The 23,799-nt window shown below is 58.0% G+C and overlaps 1 protein-coding gene across 5 annotated transcripts in view; it reads left to right on the top strand.

Annotated features, from left to right (window-relative positions):
- Positions 1-23,799, top strand: part of ARHGAP8 (Rho GTPase activating protein 8) — a 66,764-nt gene that overhangs the window by 25,011 nt on the left and 17,954 nt on the right. For all 5 annotated transcript variants that reach the window (XM_035721747.2, XM_025456779.3, XM_025456788.3 and 2 more), the window contains exons 4-8: positions 3,506-3,593; positions 7,464-7,595; positions 12,211-12,297; positions 15,268-15,366; positions 16,536-16,646. In XM_035721747.2, the coding sequence (XP_035577640.1) occupies positions 3,506-3,593; positions 7,464-7,595; positions 12,211-12,297; positions 15,268-15,366; positions 16,536-16,646 (517 nt within the window). The remainder of the gene's footprint in view (positions 1-3,505; positions 3,594-7,463; positions 7,596-12,210; positions 12,298-15,267; positions 15,367-16,535; positions 16,647-23,799) is intronic.

The following is a 23,799-nucleotide window of genomic DNA, read 5'->3' as shown; positions in this document are numbered from 1 at the left end:
ACCCAGGTTTCTTTTTCTTTTCTTTTCTTTTTTAAGATGTTATTTATTTATTCTTGGGAGACCCAGAGAGAGAGGCAGAGACACAGGCAGAGGGAGAAGCAGGCTCCTTGCAGGGAGCCCGATGGGGACTCGATCCCAGGACCCTAGGATCATGCCCTGAGCCAAAGGCAGGTGCTCAACTGCTGAGCCACCCGGGTGCCCCACTCCCAAGCCAGTTTTATGATCGTGCATGTACCGCGGAGCAGCAGAGAAGCTGGCTCGGGGCTGCCTGGATGTGAGGGGACAGGGACTCTGTCCCCGGGGACACGGCCCAGCCTGTGCTCTTCCTCTGTCCCTCTCTCCTGTTTTACTTTTTCACAGTCCCGGTTGGCCCACCACCACCCTCGCTGTGAGCCCCGTGGGTCTGTCCAGTCTGAGTAATGCTGTGATATTAGCTTGTGGGGTGTTTCAAAATCTGTTGAGATGAAGAGAAGATCTTCATTAGGTGCTTCATTAGGTGCTGTTTTGGGTTTCAGGGGAGCACAAAGCCTTCAATAGTAGCTCAGCGTCGTGCGAGTTGATGGACCGTGCAAACAGTAGGTGACCCGTAGTGTTGATGCAATGAAGGCATGAATGTGCCAGTGCTTTGTGCAGGCCCCTCCACGGCCCTGCCTCAGTGGCTTGCCCGAGCTGTGCTCTGCCCTTGTTTGAGGTGGTGGGTGGGAGGGGCTTGCGGCCTGTTCCACGCTCCTCTCGTGCCTGAACCGAGTCCAGACTCCCCGGGTGGGAATTCACCCTTCGGACCCTGACCGTCCTGGGCTCTGCACACCCTCCACCTTCTGGGCTGGGGTCGTGCGTCCCCTCACCTGGCCAGCACAGTGGGTCTCAGCAACCACAGGCCTGGGGTGCATGGACAGGCCTGAGCCCCTCCCACCCGCCGTCGGTAAGCCAGCATACCGGGCCTGTGGTCCAAGGAGGGCAGTGTGCTGGTGACTGACGGGGACCCGCCGTGTCCTGGCATCCCGGCCCATCAAGTCCCTCGGGTTTTCCAGGAGTCTGATGTCACACTTCTCACTGGGCATTTCCTGCTGCTCATCCTTGGTCCCTGGGTGGCCTTGCTGCGACCCCTGTGGCAGGGCACCTGGTCCCCATGCCTGTCCCTTTTCCTCTGTGACGCTCTGGTGCCTGGCACTGAGTTCTGCTCCTTAGTGTCCCTTGCGGTGGTGGGGTGTGGATGTTCTGCTTGCTGCCTCTTTCCAACCACGACGTGCTTGACTGTGGCCCACCATGTGGCTCAGTGGATGGATCTGCTAGGTCCCACTCTTCCTGGGACCCAGTGGTCTGGGCAGCTGCTCCTCATGCCCACAGGCCTCCTGGCCCAGCATCCACCCCAGGCCATCCTTCCTCTGTGCTGGGGACCTTCAGTCCTGGACGAGGCTCAGCCCCTGCCCACAGCTGCACCCAGTGCTCCCCTCTCGGCTCCTGTGTCTCCTGCGAAAGGCCTGGCAGCCCAAGCCAGCACGGGGCGGGGGGGAGCCCCTCCCCAGTCCTGGAGGTCACGGTCTCCCACCTCCTCACTCCCTTACTAGGCAGCCTCTGCTTGGGACGTCCTGCTCCAGGCCACCCTCCACCAGCGGCCAAGGGCCCTTCAGAATGACTCATTGGATGGCGTCCCTGACTGTGACGGTGTGACCCAAGCCTAGCCAGGTGGAAGGGGCCGCAGAAATAGCCTGGCTGCCGGAGCCCCCGTGGCTTCTCAGGGGCTCGTGAGCTGGGCGGAGGCCCTGTCCCCACATCGCTGTCCTTGGCCCAGCACGGGGAGGCCAGGGAGGGCCGCGCCTGGTCTTTCTCCCCGGAACTGAGCACACAGTGGGCCATCCGCGAACGCTGGCTGACCTGGTCTGCCGTGGGCCCACTTGTTTAGTCCATCCCAGACTTTCCGCATGGCCTGCTTCCGGTTGATGATGCCACGCAGTGATGTTGACCTTCTGTCACGGGTGTTAACTTTCTCTTTCAGACCTCAGGGGAGTTAATTCCCGTGTCTTCTTAGCCACATGGACGATTCCCCGCTGGAGGAGCAACGCTGTCCCTTTCCCTGTGCCACACGGGCGAGTGTGGACGCAGGTCCCCTGGCCCCTAAGGGGGTAGAAACCGTGGGAGGCACGGCCGTCGGCGGGGGGATTTGTGCCTGAAGCCCCCATGCGGTGAGGCTGATCGCCGTGGGGCTTCCACCGCAGTCCTTCCCATCCGGGGCTTTCTAAACACACGAGGCATGAGCCGAATCCCTAAGGAGCCTCGGCATTGAGGACGTCCTGTGTCTGGGAACCAGCACGGCTCGAGAATTCTGAATGTCGGAGTAGCTTCCGTGTCCAGACGTGTCCTCAATAACAAGCAGCTGCCCCGGGTGTGCCACCAGGGCAGGGCCTGAGCCTGCACGTGCGTGTGCGTGTGCGTGAGTGCATGCGCCGTCCCGATGAGTTCAGTTCAGAGCTGGAAGGGGTGGGAGAGCCTCGCTCTCATCCTTGCTCACTTTATTTATTTATTTATTCATTCATTCATTGACTCATTTATTTATTTATTTATTTATTTATTTATTTATTTTTAAAGACTTTATTCATTCATGAGAGCCACAGAGAGAGAGAGAGGCAGAGACACAGGCAGAGGGAGAAGCTGGCTCCATGCAGGGAGCCCGATGCAGGACTCGATCCCGGGTCTCCAGGATCATGCCCTGGGCCCAAGGCGGTGTTAAACCGCTGAGCCACCCCGGCTGCCCATCCTTGCTCATTTTAAATAAACCTTGAAAACAAAGGTAAATGCTTCTTCACAGTGAAAGGGGGTCTAAAGTTGTATGATTTCTAGAAGGGTCCCTGCTTTCTTCAGGTTCTAGGAGCAGTCTCAGTCCATTGGCAACGGTGGAGTATTGGACACGATTTGAGGATAGACACAGGCTGCAAGCCTGGGTACTGGGGAGCGCTGGCCCTTGGGGAGCATCCCCCCTGCCACTGTCCCACGTGTGGTGAGCACTACGGCGTCTAGACAGGCAAGGGGTCAGCCGGGTCATGCAGGGGGCCAGCACCAAGTGTCAGGACTCCAGTATGCTGTGAGGTCACGTGCAGTGGTGACTGGGCCCAAGCGACCCTCTGCCTTCTCCAGGGCCGGGAGGCCTGGGGGCGCTCAGTGGGGCGACCTAGTACGGTGGGGAGGAGGCCGCAGACGGCATGGCCAGGCACCAGCTTGGAAGCCAGATGCATCTAGGCTCCAGAGCTGGGTGCCCCCGGCCCACCGTGTGGCTTTGCCCTGGTGACTTAATCCCACCAGGCCCCACTTGCCCGTTGGTCAAGGGGAGAGATGGTGCCCAGTGTGCAGGCTGGTGGTGAGCACGAGCCTGGCCAACGTATGCAGAGTGTCGTGTCACAGATGCTATCTGCCACCCGCCTGGGCCTCTTGGGTCAGGTGGGCTGCTGGGGGGCCACGAGAAGGCGGCCTTGGGCGCTGGTGGGGCTCACGCCCGTGTCTGCTCCTGCAGGGGAGGACCGCTTCGGGAGACGAGTCATCACGTTCAGCTGCTGCCGGATGCCCCCCTCCCACGAGCTCAACCACAGGCGTCTGCTGCAGTAAGTCCGTCTGTGCCTGTGCTCCTCCACACGCCCCTGTGTGTGTGTGTGAGAACGCTCCCTGTGCACACACACGCACCCCCTGTGAGCACGCGTGCCCTGTAGGCTGCCTTCCCCGTGCACATGCCTCTCCCTCACCGTCAGCACAGAGGATGTTCAGGGTTAAAGGCTCATATATGTAGATGGGCTTGCAGGTCCCTGAGCAGGTGTCCTATCCTTTGCCAGGTCACCAAATCCACCTGCGGGACTCATGGCTTCTCCACCTACAGGCTTAAGCTCTGAGACTAGACCTCAGGCCCTCTGAGGCCTCCGTCCCTCTCGGGCCCCCACTCGCCCCCTGCATCTGCTCAGTCTCCTCTGCTCAGAAGGAAGGCCTTCCACTTACCTGTGTGTGGCCTTGGCCACTGTCGCCCCCCCCTTTGTCTTGCCCCTTGTTGCTGGCGTCCACATGCTCTGCGTGATGGCCACACTGCTTCAGGCAAGTCCTTCCTGGCAGGAGCCCCTGAGCCTCATGACAGGTGCTGGGGGAGTCAGCGCGTGCTGACCACAGTGACTGCACAGACCCCTCTGGGTGGGCGGGAGACTTGGGGTCTGGAGAAGACCGAACTCTCTGAGGGCAGCTCCGCTTGGATGACAGCACTGCTCCCATTCCCGCTTCTGACCATTCCGCCCGACCCACTTCTCACCCGGAGCCCCCCAGCTCTGATGAAGGCAGGAGTCAGAAGCCCTTGAGAGCCTTTGGGTTGGTGGTTTTTTTTTTTTTTTTAAAGATTTTATTTATTTATTCATGAGAGACACACAGAGAGGGGCAGAGACACAGGCAGAGGGAGAAGCAGGCTCCTCGCAGGGAGCTCAATGTGGGACTCGATCCCGGGACCCCAGGATCACACCCTGAGCTGAAAGCAGATGCTCAACCGCTGAGCTGCCCAGGGATCCCCCGATCTGTTCCATTGAAGGATCTTCTGACAGCAGCAGGAGATACAGCGGTGACAGCAGGAACCCTGATGGTAGCAGGGGCTCCGGGGTCTCCAGCCAGCGCTGCCGCCGCCGCACAGTGAGATCTGCTATGGAATTCATGAGGTGCCGGCCTCCCGGGCAGGCTACCCTGGACAGCAAGCTGGGCCTCCTGGGAGGTACAGGCCTCCCCCCAGCACGCTCGCAGTGTACGGGGCACACACATGGGGACGCCAGATGAGGGAGACCTCTTAGCTGGGGCCCTCCAAGGTTAACCCGCTCCCTTGTCTGATTACTCCCTCCGTGGCCCTACATAACCCAAGACCGACTGACCAGTGGCGGGGTCGGCCGGCCCTGAAGGTCTCCTGAGGGGCCAGGAGGTGTTCAGGATTTGTTTTCCTGTAAAGACAGAAGTGCCCCCGACAGACGGAAAGCAGGAGGCTGTAGGAGGCAGGGATTTAATTGACTCGCTAGTGGCTGTGGGCTTGCTCTTGGGCCAGGAGAATGTTTGGGAACCAGATGGAGGGGGTGGCTACACAACATTGTGAGTGTACTAACTGCCACCGAATTGTTCGTTTTTAAATGGTTAATGTTATGTTACGGATTTCACCTCCATCCAAAAGCACCTGCCTCTGACAACACCTGGTACATTGTGTTTTCTCACGTGCCTGCCTCAGAAACCTTCCCCTCCAGAAGGAGGTGGTCAGCACAGCCTCTGTGACCAGTTGTGTATGTTGTTCACTGCACAAGGGCAGCATGATGACCGGTCCGCTGTCCAGCTGCGGCTCTTCTCACTCGACGCCGGAGGGTGTCGATCAAGAGGAAGGAGCACCTTTCTCTGGTTGACTCAGAGGTGCCCTGTGGGCTTCTTGGCCTTTCTGGGGAGAGCCCCACGGCAGAGTCTTTTCTGTGCTTCCATGGAAAACACCGCCATCACACACACCATCCTCCCTGTCTCTCTGTCCAAGCGGTGGCTTTCTCGTGGCCAGATGTGTGCTCCCATTTTTGAAATGGGTGAAGAAATAAGTCCGTGCCTTTGAAGCTCAAGCAGTAATTTAGTTAATGACTTCCTGTGCTGAGCACACGCCGCAGATGTGCCCCGGACGCGGGGAGAGCTCGGCATGTTGCAAGGAGAACCAGGGAGCGCGCTGGGCCAGCGGAAGGGGCCCCGCTTTGACTGGAAGTGTGAGCTGACCAAGGACCTTCCCCGATCTCCCCGCCGCTGGCCGGCCCTGGAAGGGTCGAGAGATGCAGAAGCGACCGTGAGTTCCCGGCGGTGCTGGTGCCCCGTGCGATGGGAGGGAGGTCACAGGCTGGCTTCTGCGGCCAGGGTGACAGATGACGGTTCCCCCGTGGCTCAGTCCGCAGGTGTTGGAGCAAGTGCGTCGGAGCGTGGGCGCCAGAGCTGCTTCCACTACGGATAAGCCCAGACCTCGGACACAGCAGGCCAGCTTTGTCTCAAGCTGTCGTGCCGGAGACGACGGGTGGGGGCGCGTGGCTCTCTGGGGGCAGGACAGCGTGGGCAGGGGCGTGGACTCGAGCCAGGCTGTTCCATTCACGTCCTGGCCCTGCCTACCCCTTCCTGCTTCCTCGGCCAGCCTCAGTTGACTCCTCTGTAAAATGGGCCTACGGTGCCTGCTTCCAGGGTTCCTGTGGGGTTTAAGTGAGTAAATTCATGCAAAGCCTGCTCTTGAGAGTCTGTGCTTTGGGCAGAGGGCACTCTGATGGTGCTTTGGAGGCAGATGAGCAGAGGAGGAGCTGACCTCCTTTTGTGCAAGATAAAGATTCCACCGCAGCATCCTGGCCGTGGCGGGTTCTGCGAGTTTCTCCCGGAGTGATTCTGCCGACACTCGTCCCCACGGGCCCCCGGCCCACGCCCATTGCACCCAGAGCTCCCGGCAGGCCGCCCTCGCAGGGCACGTGGTGAAAGCAGGTGTGCCCCCCCGCCACAGGCCCCCGGAAGCCGGGCTGAAGTAACGGCGAGATGTGCTTCTAGACGATGCCCCGGTCAGCCTGGTGTGCCCCCTCCGTGTCGGCGGCCCCTGCCCACGATCGTGCTGGACTTCGGAGAGGGCCTTCGGCCGCTCGTCTCCTACAGGTGGCTGGACGAGGCCTTTCCAGGCGGGTCCCCCAGCTGCGGCCGGGAAGGACCAAGGGTGGGAGGCGCTCGTGGGACTCGTACAGCGCCGTGTGGTCACGTGGCAGGCAGAGCCGGGATTGTGCTTTATGGTGCTGAGAAAAAATGTCCCGAGCCAATCTGGATGGAAGGAATTGCAGAAGGGCCGAGGAGGCCATCCTGGGTGCGAATCCCAGCGCGTCCTCTGTTCCCTGTGGCTCTGTCACTCATCACGCATGTTGGAGGCACAAAACAACACATTTATCCATTTGTTCCCACAGCCAGACGTTGGCAGAGCCGTGCTCCTCCCGGGGGAGCTCTCCCTCCAGGAGAGGAGCCTGCCTTGCTTCCAGCTCCCGCGGCTATGGACAGACCATCACCCTCCGGGTCCGGGGGCACACCCCCTAACATGATTTCCCCTTCTTATCTGTCTTGTCTGGACACATGGACGTTTAGCGCCCGCCTGGATAATCTCGGATAGACTCCTCCTTGCTGGGACCTTACCTTAGTCACACCCTCAAAGACCCCCTCCCGAATAAGGTCACATTCACGGGTTCCAGAGTCCAGAGATTTGCTGTGGATGTCTTTTCTGGACCATTTTTTGGCCGGTCACATCCCCTTGCTTGCTGTGTACCCAGCCTCCCCTGACAAATGGGGACAGGGCGCCCTGCGGGTGGGTTCCCAGGTGCCCCAGTGTGTGCGTGCCCCCACGTGACCTGGTGCTGGCACCCACTGGGCTTCTGTTACGGGGAAAGCGTGTTTGGTCTCAGTGACGGTGAGAGTGTGTGTTTTGTGACCAGGTATTTGAAGCACACACTGGACCAGTACGTGGAGAGCGACTACACCATCGTCTACTTCCACTACGGGCTCAACAGCCAGAACAAGCCATCCCTGAGCTGGCTGCAGAGCACCTACAAGGAGTTTGACAGGAGGTGTGTGCCCTGGGGCCCTCGGGGTGGGGCCTCGGGGCCACACTGAGTGAGGGGGCACCCAGGGCAGAGGTTCGGAGGGGTCATGGCTGTGTCACGGGAGGCGGGGAGAGGTGGGGAGCTAGGCTGAAGGAGCTCGGGGTGGGTGGGGTCGCCCCCCTTCAGGGCAGGGGCTCCATGCAGCTTTGTCGTCTAGGGCAGGGGCAGCCAGGCAATGTCTCGGCTCCATGGGCCATCAGGTTTCTGTTGGGTTCTACTCACGTACTACTTACTACGTAGCGCAAGAGCAGCCACAGATAACACACCAAGAGGTGGAACTGGGTTTTTTTTTTTTTTTTTTTTTTTAAGCTTTTATTTATTTATTTATTCATGAGAGACAGAGAGGCAGAGACACAGCGAGGGAGAAGCAGGCTCCACGCAGGGAGCCCGACGTGGACCCGATCCTTGGTCTCTAGGATCAGGCCCTCGGCTGAAGGTGGCGTTAAACCGCTGAGCCACCCGGGCTGCCCCGGAACTGGGTTCTAATAAGACTCTATTTACAGACGCTGGAGTGTGAATTTCCTATCATTTTCACATATCATAAACTGGTGATCTTTTCATCTTTTTTGTACCCAACCACGAGCTATGCAAAAGCCCTCCTCAGCTTGTGGGCTGTACAAAAGTAGGTGGCCGGCCTGATGTGGCCCGGGTGCCCCAGGTGCACCAGCTTGCTGACCCTGGTCTAAGAACTGTGACTGCACAGCCGTCTTCCAGTTGCCCTTCGTGCTTGCTCAGCACTTTACAGTTTGCCAGGGGCTTGCTGGTGGCTCTGTCGGAGAGACGGGCAGCGTGCTTCCCAGGGCAGGACACGCCGGCCCCGGAGAGCAGGGGTCTCCCTCTACGTCCCTCACCTGGTGCACGGCAGGGCTGGGACCCCACCTGAGACCCTGTCTCCTGTCCCACCCGAGGCTCCGCATCACTTGGGCACAGCTTGGCGCTGGTGGATCTTTCCTTGAGCGACACCTTGCCTAACAATCGACCCTTTGGCCAATAGACTGTGTGACCAGGCCTTCGCGTGCCTATTCTGGCTTGCTCCGGGTTTTCCTTCTCCAGGGCCTTTCATGCCCATGATGGATGTCCTCCTATCAGACCTCCGAGTGGGGGGCATGGTGGCAGGGAGCGCCCGGTTTCCCAAGGCCTGCCCTCCTGGGCTTTGGGTCCTGCTGCCATTGCCCAGAGAGTCTTTGGAGGGATTTCTTGGCTTTCTGTCCTGTGTCTTAGGGGAAGGATTGTTGCTATACTTTGTGGCCATTTACCGGGCACTGCAGGTGCCAGGCCTTGCGGGGGAGCTGGAGGCAACCGGGCCCTGGCTCTGGAGCCTCCCCTGTGAAGCTTTCCTGGGTTGTCCCCAGAGAATCAACAGCCCCTTCCCTGCCACCTCATGTCCCTGAGCAGACAGGGCATCCACAGAGCACCGTGTTGTGTGCCCTGCACCCAGCTGCACACCCCCCACCCCAACCCCTCTCTGTGTCTCTTGCATGAGGGGAAAGGTCTGCACATGGCAGGCTCTCAGGCAGTGTTGGATGGGAGGACGGAGGACCATGGAGGAGCGGGTGGGGCCAGGGGTGAGTGCCAGCGTTCCCCCTGGGGCAGTCAGAGAGGCCAGGCCGAGGCGGCGGTCTTTGAGCAGCTCCTGGAGGGATGGGCAGGGTGTTGCTAGGTGGCCGACCTGAGAAAGAGTATGGAGGGCTGGGGCTCGGTAGTGGGAGGGCTGGGCTGGGGGGGGTCACCTGGGGAGCCGTGGACGGAGGTAGCGGGGGACAGAGGGTGTGCTAAAGACACCCAGCTTGGTTTAGGAGGCAGTGGGGGGCTGCGGAAGGTACTCGAGGAGACTCAAGTGACAGGTTCCACAGGGCCCTTCCCAGAAGCTCAGGCTGATGGGAGGAGGTGCATCTGCAGCCCTGGGTTGAGCTGATGCAGATAAATTGTCAAATGGAAGGAGGCAAACTTGTTCTGCGTGACTCTCCTGCTTCCCACAAAGGTGGACCAGGAGGTGGGGGTTAGGATTACAGACCTGGGCTCAGTAGAATCAAAAAGGACAGGCGTTTCAGGCATCAAGACCAGCAGTGGGGTGTCGGCTGGAGTAATGAGCTCCCCATCGCCGGAGGTATGCGAGTGCAGCCCCAAATCCAGCTTGGTGAGATTTGTACTGCAGGGTTTTCTGTGCTCTTGCTGCACCCCGATGGGCTCCCTGCATTCTTTTCCCCTTGGCTGTTGACACCTCGTTCTCCATACTGTTCTCCCCCCAGGTTGCTCCTCTTAAGGGAGAACCAGGCCACGCTCCTGTGTCGTGACCCCCCGCCCCCCAATTCCAGGAAGCCGCCTCCATGTAAGGATGGACTCGGTGGCAGCTGTGCTCACTCGGGGACCCCGTCACCCGCAAGTCCCTGTGGCTCCTCATCTCTGCATTGAGGGCCTTTCTTTTTGTGATTCCGTAGGATTTCCTTGGGAGACGCTTTGAGACGGGAGCGTACACATCTTGCTCCTCACCGGCGTGTCGTGCTCTCGCCTTTGCATCCGTTGCTGTTTCTTGGCCCAACGGGAACCGTGGTGGCGGCCAGTGAGGGTTAGGGCTGTTGGCAGTTTGCCCTTCTGGCTCGTTCCTGTCAACGCGGACGTGCGACTTCCTGTCTCGCTCGACGGGTTATAATCCATGACGGTGTTTAATGTTCACATTCAAATTCGGCCAAGCGGGTGCCCTTCCGGCCTGGCTCTGGGGACCCTCAGAGGCGTCCTGTCATGCTGCACACCCCTTCCTCCCAGACTTCCTGGCACGAGGAAGCGCCCCAGCTTCCCAGCTGACGCTGTGCGCAGCATGCCCCGGGGTCTGCTCTTTGCCTTCAGTGGAGGCTGCTGTCAGGGGGCCTGGAAGTAGCGCGCTTGTTGCTTTTGGGGGGATCGGCCCCTGGGCCCTGCCTATGGCCAGTTGAGGTGCTGTTCACACTTCTCTCCTTCTGCCAGGAACTGTGCATTTGCCCCAAAGCCGCCAGCAGGTCCCATCCTGCACCCCCAGACCTCACCTTGGTTCTCTCTCTCTGCCTCTGTCTCCCTCCTCTCTGGCTGCGGGAACCCTGCTTGCGTTTCCCGTGCTAACTTGCTTACCCATCCGTCCCCCAGCACCTGGTCGGGTTATCCCTCGGGCCACCCCGCCACCGCACACCCCCCTTCCCGTCCCACCACGTCCCCGAGAGGAAGCCCTGCTCACACACTTGGCGGCCGCTGCACACCTCTCCCAGCTTCTGCCCCCACCCCCGGGTCCGGCCAGGCGGCACCCTGGTCTGCGTGTGATGACCAGCTGTCGGGGGTCGGGGAGACTGGCTTGTGACCCGTGTAGATCTGCCACCGTGGCCAGCCTCAGGCTACCAGCTGCCACAGGACACGGGGTCGGGTGGACGCTTGGTGTGCACTTCTGTTACTGAGCTACAGCAGGCTAGTCGTCTCAAGGTACTCACGGCAAGTAGTAAGTGTAGGAAGATAATTAGGAAGTGCTGAACCTTAAATATATATTTATGTATTTATTTATTTATTTATTTATTTATTTATTTATTTATTTATTTATTTAAAAAGATTTTATTTATTTATTCATGAGACGCACAGAGAGAGAAGCAGAGACACAGGCAGAGGGAGAAGCAGGCTCCCTGTGGGGGAGCTCCATCCCAGGACCCCAGGATCACACCCTGGGCTGAAGGCAGACGCTCAACCCGTGAGCCGCCCAGGCGTCCCTAAATACTTATTAAATATTTATTACCTTAATATGACTTCCATATGTGTTTTTATTACTTAGCAGTGGCTGTTTCACAACTGGTTCCCCAAATTCCTGAAATTTCTGACAATCGTCGGCTCTTGCAAGTGGGTAAGAGCTGGCTGACGTCCCCCCTGGGTGACGGCACGCTGGCTTGTGTGGATGCCCCTCCTCCCCTCGGGCAATGCCAGCCAGGCCACAGTCACCCTGCCTGCCCTCGCTGTCTCCACCCCAGGTGGTGCCAACCTCCTGGGCTCAGCCTCATGGCTTTGGGCTGGATTATTCTGCAGAGGAGAGGAAGCAAGCAAGCTAAGTAGCACCTCGTGTTTAAGTGGTTGCCCCCTACCCCGCAGCCTGCTGCGTACTCAGTGAGCCCCCCCCACCGACCTCCCGGTGTGGGTGAGCTCCTTAAGTGGGGGCTCTGCACTTGCAAACTGTAAAGTGCTGCATGCATGCCAGGCAGTGGTAGATGAGCAGTCCTGATTTCCCGCTTCTTTTTATTTTTATTTTTTAAATTAATTAATTAATTTATTTATTTATTTTTATTTATTCATGAGAGATGAGAGAGAGAGAGAGAGGCAGAGGGAGAAGCAGGCTCCATGTCGGGAGCCCGATGTAGGACTCGATCCCAGGACTCCAGGATCACTCCCTGAGCCGAAGGCAGGCGCTAAACCACTGAGCCACCGTGATTTCCCACTTGTGTTTTTGGTTCAGTGTCCTTAAATCGGCTCTGTTGACAGAGCGAAGGTTCTGAGGCTCACGGTTAGGGCTTCACAGTTTCTCAGCTTAGGGTGTGAGGCATGTCGCTCTGAAGTCATCTCACCCGTCCCTCCTTAGGTACAAAAAGAACTTGAAGGCGCTGTACATCGTGCACCCCACCAACTTCATCAAAGTTCTGTGGACCATCTTCAAACCGCTCATCAGGTACGTGGTGTTCTCAGTGAGGACGTCACTGGGGTGGGTTCGGGGGGATGGCCTTTGTAGCATTTGTGAAGGGGTCGTCTCCGGGCACCCATGTGTCTGGGGGACCCCACCCACCCCGTGGCTATGGCGGGTCACGGTCACGAAAGGGAAGGTCAGTGAGCTTCACCCCTGGTGTGTTAAATCCCACCCTGGCCTGAGCACCTGCTTTATGCACCTGTGTCGGGCGTCCCCAAGACCACCTCAGGTTTGGTGGTTCCCTGCAAGAACTCATGACGCTCAGAGAGCGTGGCCCACGTGGCCCTGCCGGTGGGGCCAGACACGGCTCCCAGGTCTGCAGGCTCCACTTGGAGATTTCTGGAATAGCTCCCAATGAATGCAGAGAGAGACTTCCGTGGCCAGACATCCTTTCGTTTTCGGAGGATTCCCCTCCAGTTCTCCCACCTGCTGCCTGGGCCGCAGCCACAGCCCCACACCTGTTGGGAAGGGGGGATTTTGTCCATCTGCCTCGATGCCTAACTGGGACCAGCACGCTGGTGCCGTACTTGACACAGTGAGGAAGCCAGTGCTGGTTGTCTGGCTGCCCGGGAAGGCAGGTCTGCTGTTCCTCTGCTCATTGGTGCTTTCCTTTGCCTTAGAAAAGCTCTAAGAGTTCTAGAAACCTCTCTAAATTCTTGGGGGAAAAATTCATGTGCTCCCACCATGTAGTGAGGCAGCCCAGGTGCCTTGGTGGTTCCGGAGCTTGGCCTTGTCTTTTTTTTTTATTTTTTTATTTACTTATTCATGAGCGACACAGAGAGAAGGAGGCAGAGACACAGGCAGAGGGAGAAGCAGGTTCCCCGCCGGGAGCCCAATGTGGGACTCGATCCCAGGACCCCATGATGACGACCTGAGCCAAAGGCAGATGCTCAACCACTGAGCCACCCAGGCATCCCTTGGCCTTGTCTTTGCCCCGCCACTGATCATCCATGACTCCCGGCAGGAGATGCGGCCTCTCTCTGCCGTGGTTTCTCCATGCAGCCAACCACGCTGCTTCAGTCGCTCTGTTGTTGCAACAGCTTGTTGACTTGGTACGTGCAGAGGGTTTAGAACAGGGCCTGCCTGGCGCTGGCGGATGCTCGGTGTTTGCTGCTAGCGTTGTTGTTACAAGTTTTTTATTATCCTTCTGTGATGACTTTAGTCACAATTTCCTATACACCTTATGTGCACAGCGCCCCCCAAAAACGATCCTGTGACATCAGCCGTCGTCTCCTTGTTCCGAAGGAGAGGAAGTTGGCGCTCAGAGAGGTTAAGTAGCTTGCCTGAGGTCACACTGTGACTAGCAGCTCAGCTGGGATTCCAGCTCCAGCCTGTGTGGTTCTGCATGTTCTCCTGCCTCAGGCGTGGCCATAAGCAGGTGCCAGCAGAGAACCTTAGGAATCAGAGATGGAGACCGTGGAGTCAGGACTGCACTCTGTGGCCTGTCAGCTGTGCGGCCTCAGGCGGCTGTGTGACCTCTCCGAGCCCCTGGAGTCCTCACTTGGAAGTGAAGAGGATGAGTGCAGAGGCTGTGCGATGCCCCAGAACAGCAGTGTCCCCGGGCCAAGCCCCTTCCCTCCTCACCCAGACCCTCTCTGAAGGTGGGCCTGGAGATGCTTGGCCCTGAGGCCTTTCTGGGGTCTGAGGGGCAGGAAGCAGGGCCCTGCGTGCATCTGCCCTCCAGAGGCTGGTGACCAGCTGGAGGGGGTCAGGCAGGAGAAACAGCGAGAGTTGGGGGCCGCTCCCCAGGGGCAGGGGGCTGGCTCCAGAGGCCTCCCTGCAGCTCCAAGCTGACATCTCTGCCCCCCTCCTCCTCCCCCTCCGCAGGTCATAGGGAAGGACAGGCCCCTCCAGGCAGGTGGCTGGGGTGCTGGGGTGCGTGCACCAGGTCTGATTCCCGCTCACCCACTAGGGGGAGCCAGTGCACGTGGCTCGGCCTCCCGCGGGCTCGGCCTCCAGGTGCGCTTGTGATAAAATGCTCCTGGGCTTTGGTGACACAGGGGAAGAGGGTCTGGGGGTCTGCCCACCGCCAGCGTGGACAATAGGGTCGTGCCCTTGAAAACGTGTTCAGAGGGCACACCTCACATTGCGTGTTGTAAGCACATATACAAAGCGAGGGGACGCCAGGAACACATCCTAGACGATGGCTTGTGGCCTTGGCATCACGGGTACGCAGGTGTCCACACTCACCACATCGGGCATGTGAAATGCAGTCTGGCTCTCTGGACGCCCGCGACGAGGAACGAGGCTGGCGGTGATCATTTACCAGCAGCAGGTGCCAGGCCAGGCCCTTGACTGTCACCCGCTGGACCCCCTTCGGGTCTCTGCCTGCAGCCCGGGGCACCAGGCCGCTCAGTCCGAGCACGCGTGGCGTGTACCAGGTGTCAGAAGCGTCCGGAGGGAGCACCCGATTCCGAGGGGGAGATGCTGAGGCCGGGGAGGCCGGGGAGGCCGGGAGCGGATTCAGCCCGGGCACCTCTCCATGCTGCTCGCTCCAGGCTGGCCTCCCGAGTGACACCGTCCTGGCGGGAAAGCGGACGGCACCTTGGGTGCTCCCTGCCCCTGGCAGGGACCTGGCAGAGGGAGGGGTGCCCAAGCGGGGGAGGCACCCCGGAGCCCAGCCAGGAAGCCGCAGCACCCCCCCCCCCCGCCCTCCCCTCCCTCGCCCACCTCCCCTGTCTGCAGATTCCTGGCAGATTCAAACTGGAGCAGATCTTTATTTTTATGCAGATGAGACTCTCAAGAGTGTTGGGTGCCTGAGATCTTATGAAAGCAAAAGATCTGCAGACGCTGCTTCTGTTATGTTCTGGTTTTGGCTGGTGTCAGCACTTACCGTGACGGTGACGGAGAGCTGCCTGCCTTGCTCCCCCCCCAAACCCGCGGCCAGCACCCCGCCCCTGGCCGGGCCTCTCTGTCTAATCCTTGTAACTCTCTGGCTTCTGCCTTTTTTTTTAGTCATAAGTTTGGGAAAAAAGTCATCTATTTCAACTCCTTGAGCGAGCTCCGCGAACACCTCAAATATGACCAGCTGATTGTCCCCCCGGAGGTTCTGCGGTGAGTCCGACCCTGGGCCCCCCCCCAGGGTCCGGGAGGCGTGGGGGCCCCCCAGGGGTTCCACGGGCCTCTGACTGTCCCGCTCCTGTGGAAGGCTGCGCCTCCAAATGTGCGCCCAGCAGATCCGGCCCCGGAACGTGCGGCGTCAGCAGGGATGTCAACTGCTGACTCTGAGCCGGGCCCGCGGCGGGCTGCGCGGCCGAGGGGCTCTCCCCTCCCTCCGTGGCGCTGATTTAGAAATATAAGCATCACGGCAACAGCGGCCGGCTGCCTCGGTGCTTACTGCATTTGCTCCCGAGCAGAGCATCAGGGGAGTTCCTGGGGTGCATGGATGACCCCGTGCACGGAGCGCAGTGTTCCCAGGCGCCCTGCAGGTGCTCTGGAAGCCTGCTCCCCGCACCGTGGCCTCTGCCCAAAGCCCATTCGTGTGTCTGCTACTTCAGCCTATGTGGCAGTGGGGATCTGCGCTCCGTGGTCTCTCCGGTGGGGTCTGGGGGGCAGAGGGCGGCGTGTGATCAGCTGGCTGCACCACCACGCACGGGCAGGTCTCGGGCCCCCTGCCCTTTGCATCTTCCTCGCTGGGGGCTCCTTGCGGGGAGCAGGGCCCTGGCCAAGCTGCAGGGAGGTCGGCAGCCCCTCAGGAACAGGGGAGGTGTTGAGTTCCTCTGGGTGCCAAGTCACGCGCCAGAAACTGGGCACGTAGAGTGGCGTAGGGAGTGACCCTGCCCTCGGGACGCTCGCAGGTAGTGGGGGGCGCAAGTCAGTGATGACAGCTAGGGAGGGCGTTAGTGGTGAAGAGATACCAGGGGAGGCTTCCAGGAGGTGAGTCCTGAAGTGAGTTTCCAGGGGTGGGTGCCAGGTCAGGAGGCTGCGGGAGGGTGCTCCTAGCAGACGGAAGCCTTCGTGCAGACACGCAGGTGAAATGTTGGCCGGGGGCTCGCAGGAGAGACTGGGGTTGGCTTGCTCTCTCGGCCGTCTACGGGAACACCCGTGATAGCGGGGACTGTGTGCGTGTGTGTGCGTGCACATACACACGTGTGAGATGGCGCTGTGACACGTGGGCCCAGAGGACGCGGCGCAGGGTCCTGCAGCTGTTCTCGGCGTGTGGCCCCTGTGGCCCGAGGCTCCTCCCCTGCAAGGTGAGAGCCGTGCTCCTGCTGTGTCCACAGGTACGATGAGAAGCTCCGGAGCCTGCACAAGGGCAGGTCCTCCCCTCCCGCCAAGACACCGCCGCCGCGGCCCCCCCTGCCCACCCAGCAGTTTGGCGTCAGTCTGCAGTAGTAAGTGAGCCGGGCCACGGCCTGGGACACTCGCGTCCCAGGACCTTTGTCCCTAGGAGTCCCATTTACCCCGGCGGGGAACCTGAAACGTGTGCCTTGACGTGGGAGTGCCTGCTTCTGTGTGTGTCTGTGCGCTTGTGTGTGGGGGACTGGGGGCCCAGGCTTCTCCCCACTGCCCCCCCTCCATGTGCAGGGGACCTGGCAGCCGGGCTTCTCCCCACTGCCCCCCCTCCATGTGCAGGGGACCTGGCAGCTGGCAGGGACAGGGGGCCTGGGCTTCTCCCTGCCAACCCCGTGCAGGGGACCTGGTGCCCGGGCTTCTTCCCACTGCACCCCCCACCCCCACCGCCGTGTGCAGGGGACTGGGCAGTGGGCAGGGAACTAGGGGCCCAGACTTCTTCCCAACGCCCCCACCCCATGTGTAGGGGACTGGGCAGCGGGTGGGGGTACAGGGGTCCTGGGCTTCTCTTCTCAGCTCTCATCACTGCTGCTCAATGCCAATGGTCACGGCTGCAGTGGCTCCTGACCCCAGGCGCGGCAGGACACGTGCCACCACCCTGGAAGGGAGGCACCGCCCCGTGCTTTGCTTTGGCCCGTGGGGCAGGGGCGGGCATGGGCAGGTCAGGTCAGGAGGGAGCTTTGGGAGCCAGTTGGCAGTCTGCCCCGGGGCACGGGTGGAGATGCCAGCCTGACCCGCCGAGTGACCAGCGTTCCTCCCACGGACGCCCACGCCGGATGCGGAGCTCAAGTGAGAAATTAAGTTCCGTTGGGTCCTGCTGCTGGGTTGGGGACCGTTAGGATCACAGCTTGTCCTGACCTTCCTGGCTGATCTCACCCCTTATTAAGCCATGTGACCTCGAATTCACTCCCCATCTCAGCTTGTTCACTTATTTCTGCAATGAATGAGTTGGATGATGTGAACTTTAACTTTTCCTTGTCAAGGATTTCTGGGCCAACTTGATCTCTTTTGAGACTCGTTCAGTGGCACCCCCTCCAGGAAGGCTTCCCTGATGCTCTGGGCTAATCCCGGGGCCTTGTGCATCCCCTGCCGTCCCAGCAGGCTCCACGGGGAGCCTCTCCAGGTGTTGCCCCCCACCTGGCAGTGAGCTGATCCATCCTTGCATCCTCCTGCTACTGGCTGTAGGCCGGGCCCTGGGTGGGGCACCTAGGATGACAGAAGACAAAGGAAGTGTTTGATCCTCGTGGGGCGGTTGGGTCTGGTCTACACAGTGTGTAGAAAAACCAGGGTCTGGAGGGTGATGGTGGGTCCTGGGTGGCAGTTTGCTCCTCCCATGAAAGTGAGTCACTTGCTCTTGGAAGCCTGCATGCAGTTTGTTTCCCTAAACCAAAATCTGACGACTTGGAGCCCCAGGGTGGGACTTGATGGGATTTGGAAGGTTGTGAATTGAAACTCTCTGGCCAGTGTCCTGCTGGGGGATCGGGGGATGCCTGCCTGCCCCCCTCGTCCTTGTCACTCACATCTCCTGAGGCATCTGGGCAGGGGGACTCTTCATCGTCCTCCCGTAGGGGCTGTGGGGCTCCAGGGGAGACAGACACCGAGGACCTCCTCTTTCTTCCTGGCCTAGAGGGAAGGAGGGAAGCACGTGATGAGATGAATCCTGGCCCCAGGGAGGTCAGTGTCCTGCTCCCTGCGACACCTTACGTGGTGAAGGAGACTGCAGGTGTGACTGGGATGGGGAGAGAGGGATCCTGGATTATCCGGTGGGCCCAGTGTCATCACCAGGGTCAGGGTCAGGAGGGAGACATGAGGACCCGAGCAAACAGTAGAGGTTGGAGTGACACGGGGCCATGAGCCAGGGAATGCAGGTGGCCCCTAGGAGCTGGAAAGGAGTGGATTCTCCCCTAGAGCTTCGGTAAGAAACAGCCACGTGGACCCAGCTTAGCCTTCTGACACCTCCATGGGTGTAGGGTCCCGTGTAGGATCGCAAGCTCCTGGCTTTTCAAACTAGAGTCTGTAGTAGTTGGTTAGGGGGTGTAGGAAGTGAAGACTGGGCAGGGAGGAGTGTGTGGGAGACGGGGTGTGTGGAAACCTTGTGCCCAGGACACCTGGTGGGGGCTGGCTGGGCGGGGAGGGCAGTGGTGCGGCGGGGGGGGGTGGGGGGGGTGGAGCTGAGGGTGGAGCTGGCATTTAGGAGGTAAGGAGATGGGCCTAGTGACCTTGGGTGTGTCCCAGTGGCTAAAGCTGGGCCCCGTTTTTCCAGAACATTCTGTGATGATAGACGTGATCTGCACTGCCCCTTGTGGCTGGCAAGCTCTTGAAATGTGGCTAGTGCAGCGCAGGCTCTGAATTTCTGACTTCATTCAATTTTAACGGATGTGAGCTTAAATGGCCCCCCGGCTACCCCGGCAGACAGTGCGGTTCTGGGCCCTGGGGCCTCACCCCTGCCTCCCCACCCAGACATGTACACAAGTGGTGTCCCCTTGAAGAGCCACTTTGGAGGCACCTCGTGAACACAGCATCCGTACGAGTATGATCTTCCCAAGTATAACTGGAACCGAAATTTACCGAATTTTCCTTCTTTACACACACTGTAAAAATGGGGTGGTGTGACCCACTCCTGCCTGAGGGTGTGACCCCAGCATCCTGAGGCTCACCTGAAGGGGTGAGGGGGGCGCTGGTGAGATCTCAGCTCTCAGAGGAGGGGCCCAGGTGGGCCCAAGTTGTCAGCTCTGTGCTTCTGGGCCTGGCCTGTGTGTCAGCGCTGGTGCTGCCCTTGGTGTGTGCTGGGAACAGGTCATCGGGGGCCATGTTCTCCCTCTGCCTCCCCCATTCTCTCTCTCTCTGTCTCTCTCATTCTTTTCTTTTTTTTTCTTTTTTTTTTTTTTAAGATTTTATTTATTTATTCATGAGAGACACAGAGAGAGGCAGAGACACAGGCAGAGGGAGAGGTAGGCTCCCTGAATGGAGCCCTATGGAGACTCGATCCCAGGACCCCAGGATCATGCCCTGAGCTGAAGGCAGACGCTCAACCTCTGAGCCACCCAGGCATCCCTCTCATTCTTTTTCAAAGAAATAAAAACCTTTATTTTTTATTTATTCTTTTTGACAGAGTGCACACAGGAGCAGGGGGGAGGAGCAGAAGGAGAGGGAGAAGCAGGCTCCCCACTGAGCAGGGAACTGGGTCCCAGAACCCTGGGATCATGACCTGAGCCAAAGACAGACACTTAACTAACTGAACCACCCGGCACTCCAAATAAAAAACCTTTAAAAAAAAAAAAAAAAAAAGCTCTTAGTCTGGCAGCCCTAGCAGTGCCTTTCAGATTGCCTGTTTGGTTGTTCAGAACCGCTTCTGTCTCCGTATTGTCCGATAAGACTTATAAAATGAAAAACAACAAAACAAAACATACCTAATTCGTGGATTTCTAGAGGCATCTACCTGAGTACAGATTGGGGGAGGTACCCATGGCTTTCTGTCCCGAGCAGGTGCCATGCAGAGTGTGTTCATAGAGCATTTGAACTCCAGAGCCCTCCGTTAGCCGACCGAAGACAGATATTAGAAATGTCCTTTATAAAGGCCTGGGTTTCGTTCCTGTTCTGGGGCCGGTTGTAACTGTAAACATCAGTTCATTGCATTTTTTTTCTTAAGATTTTATTTATTCATTCATGAGAGACACAGAGAGAGAGACAGGCAGACACAGGCAGAGGGAGAAGCAGGCTCCATGCAGGGAGCCCGACGTGGGACTCAATCCCGGGTCTCCAGGATCACGCCCTGGGCCGAAGGCAGCGCTAAACCGCTGAGCCACCCGGGCTGCCCTATTGTATTTTTTTCCGATTTTTTTTAAACACGCATTGTGGGGCTTGAACTCAGCACCCCGGAGATCAAGAGTCGTGTACGCTCCGCCTGGACCGAGCCAGCCAGGCGCCCCCAGGTCATTATATCTTTAGGGGATGATGAGTATGGTCGCCCAGCCTTTGAAAAACACTCTGCATGTGCCACTTTGGGAGATAATCCACGCGATTGCCTCTTTAAATTAATATTTTATGCTGTTCCATGGCAAACGGCTACAGTAAAATGGCCATAAACATATTAAATAGAGCACAAAGATGTACTTTGTTTGGACTGTGAATGGACGGAAGTCATTAAAATTCATAACCAGATCCTATTCACAAATGTTAATTTGCCAAGTTACGTTGAGGAGCACACAACGCAAAGCTCTCACCTGAGAACAAGCTAGTTAAGTTAAATTGATTAAGGGGAAGCCAGAGAGTCAAGGTATCTTTGCTCCTCACTGTCCCTGAAGGGGGAAAATACAGGTGTGTGCTTAGTGCGGCTCCAGCTGGGCCACTGTGAGGTGGCAGGAAGCAGGCCGGGGACATAAGCACCTCCTTAGGGTCAGGGACGGGGTGCAGGTCCCAGCTTTGGGAAATCAGGCTAGTTTCTTTCCCTGTAACTGGACTTAAAACCTTGCCTTCCTCGCCTCCAGGGCCGGGGCAGCCTCACAACAGAAGTGTGCAGATCGTGTGAACCGGTTCCCGCTGCCAGGCTCACCTGCTCTCGTTTCTCCTTCATAGTCCCCTCCTCCAGGAAGCCTTCCGTGATGACTCCACCCAGACTAGAACCATCTGTTGGAAAAACCCACGTGCTCTCCGCCACGGAAATGCCTGGGCTCCCTTGTCAAAAAACGATGGCCCGTAAATGTGAGGTTTCTCCCCAGACTCTTGCTTCTATTCCGTCGGCCCAGGTCGGTGCCACGCTGTTGTTACCACCGTTGGCGTTGTACGGAGTTTTGAAATCGGGAAGTGGGACTCTTCAGCATTGTTCTCCTTTTTCAGATGGTTTTGGCTTTCTTGGGTCTCTCCGGCGTCTGGATTAATTTTAGAATCAGCTTGTCGGTTTCTGTCCAAAGGCAGCTGGGATTTTTCAATAGAGGTTGTGCTGTCTCTGTGCGTCGGTTTGTGGGGGGAGAGATTACTACCATCTTCCCAGTGGCACATCTTCCACTTTATGAACACAGGAAGTCTTCCCACATATTTGGATCTTTTACATTTCTTTCCGATGATGTTTTATCATCTCCAGTCCGTGCGTTTTATGCTTTTTCGTTAGGTTAACGTAAGGGTTTTTTGTTCTTTGCGATGCAACGATAAATGAAATTGGTTTTTTCTTTTTTTAAGATTTTATTTATTTATTCATGAGAGACACACAGAGAGAGGCAGAGACACAGGCAGAGGGAGAAGCAGGCCCCCTGCGGGGACTCCGATGTGGGACTCAATCCCAGGACCCTGGGATCATGCCCTGGGCCGAAGGCAGGTGCCAAACCGCTGAGCCACCCAGGTGTCCCATAAATGAAATTGTTTTACCAATTTCATTTTTTCGGATTGCTCCCTCCTGCTGGTGTTTAGCAAGAGTCAATTTTTGTACACTGATCTTATATCCCACCTCCTAATATCAGTTATCAGTTCTAATAGGTGTTTTGTGAGTTTGTCGAGTATTTTCTGTATCCAAAGATCATGTCATCTGTAAACAGAGATAGTCTTACGTCTTCCTGTCCATCTTGGATCCCTTTTATTTCCTTTCTTCTTGCCCCATCGCACAGAGCAGACCCTTCAGGATGCTGTCGGGTAGGAGTGTCTTTTCCTGTCCTTACCGGGAAGTGGCTGGGTTTTTCCACCATTAAATGTTATCTGGGCTGTGTGTTTTTCATAGATGCCCTTTATCCAGCTGAAGAAAAGCCCTCCCATTCCTAGCTCGTTGAGTGGTTGGGTTTTGTTCTTCTTTTTCTTCTATGAAGGGATGTGAGATCGGGTCCTATACTTTGTTTGCCTTTATTGAGATGACATAGTTTTTGTCCTTTATTAATATGGTAATTACACTGATTTTTATGTTGCATGGACCTCGTATTCATAGGATGAATCACACGCATTCCTAGTAGATCGTCTTCTTACGTGGCACTCTATTTGCTTTGCTATCGAGTATTTTGTATTTTGTGGATGGTTTGGCATCTATATTCCTAAGAAATACTGGTGTGCAGTCACCTTATATTGTGATGTCTTTGACTTGGCTTGATAGTTTGCGCCTCAAGGTTAGAATTCACATCTTCGTTCTTCGCAGACTGGTTCTGAGCAGGGATGCCTTCATCATCTCACCGCCGTACAAAACTCACCACCATCCCTTGTCCCCGCTGTGCTGTTATCGTCACACAACCTATGTGCATGTGGGAGGAATGGGCATGTCCCCCTGCCCACACCTCCCCTCCTCCTCGCATATCTGCAGGAAGCAGGATGTGGGGGCGATGGATTCAGAGGTCCCCTTTGGGCTGTTGGTTCACGAGCAGGACCTCGCAGCTCCGAGCTGCTCGGCTCCTAGGGCAGAAGGTCTCAGCTGAGCCAGGGCCTGCTGTCACAAGGAAAGAGGCGATGGGCCTTGGCTTTCTCCTCTCTTTCCCTGCATGCCTGGGTCCTCGTCTTTGCTCTCCTGCACCACGTGGCTGTCCGGAAAGCAGAAAATGATGCTGGGTGGGAATGGGCCTCCTGGGGCTCTGGTTCTCAGTCACCTGGGTCAGCCTGCCTTGCTAGAAACCCCCACCCCATTAGAGTTTTGGAGACTGGTCTCGTTAATGGTACAGAATTTTCCAGTTCTTCATTCACCTCCCAGAGGCCAGCCACGCAGAGGTGGGTAACCCCACCAAAGCCCCCAGCCAGAGCGCAAGGCTGGGTCTGCGGCGGGTACAAGGACTTGGCAGCGTGCTGCACTGCCCAGTTGTCCCGGTGCCCGGGGCCTCCCGGTCACCTCTGTGGCTGAGACCTCCGCAGGTCAGCGAGGTGAGTGGCAGCCACCATCCTGATTTAGGAACTGGGAGGGGATGAGAGATGAATGACCAACTATCCAGGATGGCCTGGTGCCCAGCGACGCAGGCCTGCTCCCCCTCCCTCCCCATCCCTGCTGTTTCTGAAAAGCTACAGTCCCTCGTGTGCGCGTTCCTCGCCTGCAAAACCAGGGAAGGGACGCGCTCTGAGTTACTCTGAGCGAGTCTCCCACGGGGAGGGGCTACAAGCAAACATCGTGTGCCAAGAACCCCCAGTGCTCCCTGGGGGCGGTGGTGCTGATCCCAGGATAGCACCCTGCCCCCCAGAGCCCCTGAGCCTGGTGTGCCCCTCGGAACTGCAGTTCAGGGCGTGGGCTTAATAGGCCGA

This window comes from Canis lupus, chromosome 10 (assembly GCF_003254725.2).
Source record: "Canis lupus dingo isolate Sandy chromosome 10, ASM325472v2, whole genome shotgun sequence".
NCBI classification, from domain to species: domain Eukaryota; kingdom Metazoa; phylum Chordata; class Mammalia; order Carnivora; family Canidae; genus Canis; species Canis lupus.
The sequence above is the reverse complement of the archived record's forward strand: the minus strand, read 5'-3'. Positions and strand labels throughout refer to the sequence as shown.